The 6,418-nt window shown below is 34.9% G+C and overlaps 1 protein-coding gene across 1 annotated transcript; it reads left to right on the forward strand.

Annotated features, from left to right (window-relative positions):
* Window positions 1-4,422: 4,422 nt before the first annotated feature.
* Window positions 4,423-5,391, forward strand: LOC119821754 (vomeronasal type-2 receptor 116-like). Its single transcript, XM_038340874.1, has one exon. The coding sequence runs from the start codon at window positions 4,423-4,425 to the stop codon at window positions 5,389-5,391; it is 969 nt and encodes a 322-aa protein (XP_038196802.1).
* Window positions 5,392-6,418: the final 1,027 nt, after the last annotated feature.

Below are 6,418 nucleotides of genomic sequence, written 5' to 3' on the forward strand. Positions count from 1 at the left end.
TTCCCAGTCAGTAGGCTGCCTTGTGTCTTAGTGACAATGTCCTTTGCTTTACAGAAGCTGCTCAACTTCAGAGGTCCCATTTATTCAATGTTGCCCTTAAAGGTCTGTGCAGCTGGGGTTATGTGTAGGAAAACAGTTCCCTGTGCCCATTTGTTGTAGAGTACTACCCACTTTCCTCCTCTATCAAGCTCAATGTGTTCAAATTAATATTGAGGTCTTTAATCCATTTGGACTTGAGTTTTGTGCATGGTGATAGATATTGGATCTACTTTCATTCTTCTACAGGTTGACATCCAGTTATGCCAGCACCATTTGTTGAAGATGCCCTCTTTCTTCCATTGTGTACTTTTGGCTCCTTTATCAAAAATCAGGTGTTCATAGTTTGTGGTGTAAGATCCGGGTCTTCTATACGATTCCATTGGTCAACTTCTCTGTTTTTATGCCAATACCAAGCTGTTTTCAATACTGTAGCTTTGTAATAGAGTTTGAAGTCAGGGATGGTAATGCCTCCAGAAGAACCTTTATGTATAAGATTTTTTTGGCTATCCTGGTTTCTTGTTTTTCCATATAAAGTTGATTATTGTCCTCTCAATCTCTGTGAAGAATTGTACTTATATATAGTTTTCTTGTATTAATTATAGCCTTTTTATTACTTTTTTACAAAATGGGAAATGTAGAGGCCTTTTTAATTGTATTTAAATAAAGACTAACATGAATTTCTGAGAGTAAAACAGTTTCATTTGGTCAGCCTTATAGAGAAGATTATGGTAAAAAAAAAAAGCCACCATAGTTAATATAGAAATTGAGTAGTGCATGCCTTTATTCCAGTGGTGCATGCCTTTAATCCCAGCAATAGAGGGGAATAAAAAAAATGAGGGGAGACAGCTCTCATACACAGTCACTTTCCTAGATTCCAGGAGCCAGGATAGCCATTTCAGACTGAAGTTGAGGTAAAAGGCAGTGGCTTGGCCTGTTTTGATTTTAGTAGATCTTCAGGTTGAACCACCCCAATTTCTGACCCTGAGATTTTATTAAAGTGCTTCATACCATGATATACATCTTTGATTCATTGAAAGTCTATATTAGGTGGCCTTTTCTCAAAGAAACAGTTTTCAACAGTTATACAACATAGTGACCAAATTCTACACAAGGTTTTATTAGTGATTAATATCCTCTGTAACTACATAGAGATATTATTCCAGGCATGAATCATTACTAATATTTATTTTCTTTCAATTTTCATGTCTCTATATTTCATTATATTTTAGAACCACCATGTATTTGCAAAATCAATACTGAAGAGACATCAGAGTAATTAAACTCTATTTGTGTATTTGGGAACCAAATTTAAGAGCACTATAAGATGAATGAAAAGGTGAAATCATTATTTGTTAAATTTTTCAACTACTGTTACTTATTAAACAGAAAACTTCAAGCAATAACCAAAGATCCTTTCTTCAAACATCAATGTGATTGGCATCTAGGGAAGTGTAATAAGGTTTGAGCACATGGTGTAAAAAATATGGAGTCTTATAATTGTCATTTTACATACAGCACACAGATAATAATGTCAAAGAGTAGATGATTAAAATTATTTTCAGTGAAAGCAACTAGCCACAATTACCCAAATGTGCTAGCTCCTACACAGCTCCTATTAGTTAAATGATTGCTTAGAGTTGCTTACATAAAAAATGTAAGTGATAGTTTAGTAAGTGATTAGTTTTCTCTTCTATTCCCTGTCATTCTAGAAAATTAAAGTTTATAAATGATATTTATGAGTGGTAAGATGACTCACAAGTTAAATCACTTGCCACTAAATCTGATGATTATCTCATCCTTGGCCCCTATGGTAGGAAGTGGTTGCCAACTCATTAAGATTGTGTTCAGATCTCTATGCACCTGCACATAGAGCATACTCCAAATTAATCAAACAAACTGCAATGAAATTGTCTTATATATAAAAATATATAAGAATAAGGGGTATTAACAACAAAATTACAACAAAAGTTAAACAAAAAATTAATTCTTTAAATATGTGTATATAGTGAGATGGGTAGTTATACATATACAATTGCAGGTACATGTGAGAGGCATCCAATGCGCCTGCAGTTAGAATTACAAACAATTGTGAGACACATAACAAGGATGCTGTGAATTGAACTGAGGTATTGTGCAAGAATAGTATATTCTCTTGATAACTGGAATAAATTTCCAGCACTTAAACAGATTAAGCAATTACATATCCATAAATTCATCTTTCTAAATAAAAAATGCTTAAAACCTGGAAGCACATCATCACTCTTGCAATTATCCAATAGATAAAAACAATTGGAATCACATTTCCTTAATTTTCCACGTAGGAAATTACATCTTATGAATCAGTACTATTCTTCAAAGGAAAACCTTTGGTACTATCACTCATGCCTGAATAAACTTCTCTCTTCAAAATCATGGTGTTATATCAATATCTACTTCATACCAGACTACATTTACAGACTCTTGGTCTTGAATAAAATGTTATTAGGCATTAAGTTATTTGTTCCCAAATGTGATAGAATAAATATGGAGGGCTTTTTAATGCTAAGTATGTACAGAGGTATCTACCTTTAGAATAGCATGCCTACTGCCTGGTGAGGACACAGGTGAACACTTTATTTTCTTTAAATAATACTTTCCTTTGAAAATAAAAAACTATATTTATAAACCTTTCTTCTTCCTCATACTCACTTCCTATATCCCCCATGTAAATTAATAACTCTGATATTCAAGCTCTATTGTTACTTTTACATGTACACACATATGTAGATATACAAATACATATAACTTACTGATTCTAAAGGGACTTTTGCCAAGCTGAGAATAGAAAGCATGACTCTAGAAAGTCTTTCCCTTCTCCTAATTCCCTTTGCCTTGTTAGAACATTATATTAGAGTAATAGTGAACAGTGATAGTAATTGGCCATTTCGGAGATGTTGCCTTCTTGGAATAGGTGTGGTCATTTGGCAGAAACTTGTCATAGAAGAGGGAGATTTTCAGGTTTCATATACTTAGGACATTACCAGTTAGACCATTTACTTCCTGTTGCCTATGGATCAAAGATATAGAATACTCAGCTCCTCTTCCAGCACCATGTCTGCCTTCATACCAACATGTCCCAGGATGATAATAATGGACTGGCCTCCAAACTTTAGGACACCCAAGTAAATTCTTTTCTTTGTAAGAGTAACTGTGGTCTTGGTTTCTCTTCACAATCCTTCAGAAACACTAACATGGCTAGTATATTCCTAAATAGGCCAAAAGCTCTCACTATCAATGTCCAGCTATCAAAGTATTTAACTTCAACTAGCAAAATTGTTTTTGTTATTTTTATAGTTATTTTTTATTTTTATATTGTTTATTTTTTCTTTTATTTATTTTCCCATTCAAAAATTTCCACTTCCCCCCCCTTCTCCCATTCCCCTCCCACTCCTTTACTCACCTTCCTTCCTCCCCCTCCACCTTAACAGAGGGCAGGGTACCCTGCCCTGTGGAAGTCCAAGGCCCTCCCCCCTTCATCCAAGCCTAGGAAGCTGTGCATTCAAATAGACTAGGGTCCCAAAGGCCAGTACAAGTTCTTCTACTTGTTTCTACAGCAAAAAGTGTTTTATGGCTGTCCTAATTAACCTATCCAATCAAAACTAAATTATTTGTCCTATCAGGGGGTTCCCCTTCTACCTCTATAAACTGCTATTTTCCTGCTTGCGATGGCTGTCTCCTCTAACCAGAGGCAGAACAATATTCTACTTTACCAAAACCCCTTCTCTCCTCTTTTATTGAATACTTCTATCCATTCTCTATCTCCTGTCTTTGACTCTCATTCCCTACACATTGTCCTCTTGGACAAATCAATCTCCTTTTAGTTGAGAACTTGATCTTAGCCTGTTGTATGCAGACTCCAAGGGTCTCTACAGACTCTGTTTCCTGTTTCTTCTATGTTAGTGTGTTTGGGCTGGTGAATTCATACTAGAAAATATATCACAATGACTTGTACCAATAGAAGACACATCTATTTCAGGAAAAGCATTCATAAAACAGACAGAAAGAAATCAGGCATCTCTGTAACCATGAGATATTAAAATACATTCTGTGCAATACTATCATTAATTATTTTAATCTCTAAACTCCTAGTTTCACTGAATTCATTATAGCATTCAGAAAGTACTGAAAATATCTGTACTTTCTAATAACATAAAAAATGGTATCATCAACACAAAGAGTTAAATAGACAACATATTCTTTTATTTCATTCCCCATAATAATGAATGTGTATTATGAAATGAAAGTATTGCTGTGCAGCAGTGTCTCTCAACTACATCATCAGCAAAGAATGCAGATATCACAATGCTTATTCAACACACTTAATTAAATTTATTCTGTCAATAAATGGCAGAAGTTGTGCATTGTACTAATCATACTTTTCTGTCTCCAACAGATGTGAAAAAATGTGTGAGGTGTCCAGAGAATGAGTATGCTAACAGAGAGAAGAATCAGTGTATTAAAAAAGCTGTGGTCTTTCTGAGCTACATAGACACCTTAGGGATAGTTCTCACCTTAATGGCCTTATTCTTCTCTGCATTCACAACTGTGGTTCTTGGGATATTTGTGAAGTATCACAACACTCCCATTGTGAAGGCCAATAACCAGAATCTCAGCTACATCTTGCTAATTTCACTCATCTTTTGTTTCTTGTGTCCCTTGCTTTTCATCGGGCATCCCAACTCAGCTACCTGTGTTCTGCAACAAATCACATTTGGAGTTGTATTCACTGTGGCTGTTTCCACTGTGTTGGCCAAAACAGTGACTGTGCTGCTTGCATTCAAAGTCACAGTACCTGGAACAAGGATGAGGTATTATCTGGTTTCTGGTCTACCCAACTACATCATTGCCATCTGTACGCTCATCCAAATTAGTCTCTGTACAATCTGGCTGAGATTTTCTCCTCCTTTTATTGAAAATGATGTGCATTCTGAGCATGGCCAAATCATCATTGTGTGCAACAAGGGCTCAGTTACTGCATTCTACTGTGTCCTGGGATACCATGGCTCCCTTGCATTGGCGAGCTTCATCGTGGCTTTCTTGGCCAGGAATCTCCCTGACAGGTTCAATGAAGCCAAGTTGCTGACCTTCAGCATGCTGTTGTTTTGCAGTGTCTGGATCACCTTTCTCCCTGTCTACCACAGCACCAAGGGCAAGATAATGGTGGCTGTGGAGGTTTTGTCCATCTTGGCTTCCAGTGCAGGCCTACTGGGAAGCATTTTTATCCCCAAGTGCTACATAATTTTGTTAAGACCAGAGAGAAATTCTCTTCAAAAGTTAAGGGAGAAACCATCTTCCTGGACACACATTTCATAAATTGTAATTGACAACTACAATATTGGTACAAAATCACCTAAACAATACAGTGCAAAGCGTATGAATGGCTAATGATTCTCATCATTTCTTCTAATGAGGAAGCACAGCAGTGTCATATATACTACTTTTCTGTGCATTGTGATCCATAATCATCCACAAAGCCACATACTTTATAAGATCCAGTTCTTAAACATTAGCTCATAGGGACATTTTCCTTTCTTTCACAATTGTACAATAAGATTTGACATAAACTCTATGTAACTCTATTGATATCTGAGTGAAGGTGGGACTTTGAATGCAAATGAAAACAGAAATAAATCTTTTAGTAGAGTGAAATAATGCTTTCAGATGATAAAAGAAATTTTCCCTTATTTATGGAAAGAAAAGAGAATCCTGTTGTATCCTGGGAGTAACATGAGTTGAATTCAGGAGAAAGAAAAAAAAATGTTTTGATAATAGATGTAAAGGATATTGAGAAAGATGGAAAAGTGTCTCAGCATTTAAAGTCATGTGTGTGTGTTTTTTCAGAGGAGATGAGTTTACTATCCATTAAACACAACTTGCAGTTCACACCTTCCTATAACAATAGCCACAATGAATTAGTTGCCCTCTTCTGGCTCCCAAGAACACCTGTATTCAGATATAACACACTCAAAAGACACACATACACGAAATTGAAATTAAATTATTTTTTAATTTTATAAATCTTTTATTTACAGATAATAGCAATGAAAATTAACATGAGAATTTAAAGATGATGCAATGAAAAATACATGCTTATATCATACATGATACAGTAAAGAACAATGTATAAATTATCTACACATTTACTTTCTATTGATTATATTATGGTGATAGAGACTTATAATGTACTGTTTTGAATGAAAAAACATAAAACTGAATATTGTATATATTAGACTAAATAAACTGAATTCATTACCGTACTATTTTTACTTTTTAAAACACATAAAAAAGATAAAAGATAAATATCTATCTATCTAGATATACCTAGACATATACATAAATA

Source organism: Arvicola amphibius, chromosome 8 (genome assembly GCF_903992535.2).
Source record: "Arvicola amphibius chromosome 8, mArvAmp1.2, whole genome shotgun sequence".
Lineage (NCBI taxonomy): Eukaryota > Metazoa > Chordata > Mammalia > Rodentia > Cricetidae > Arvicola > Arvicola amphibius.

Bases quoted from the DNA above. Each gene is read 5' to 3' on its own strand.
- LOC119821754 (XM_038340874.1), top strand. From the start codon at position 4,423: ATGGCAGAAGTTGTGCATTGTACTAATCATACTTTTCTGTCTCCAACA.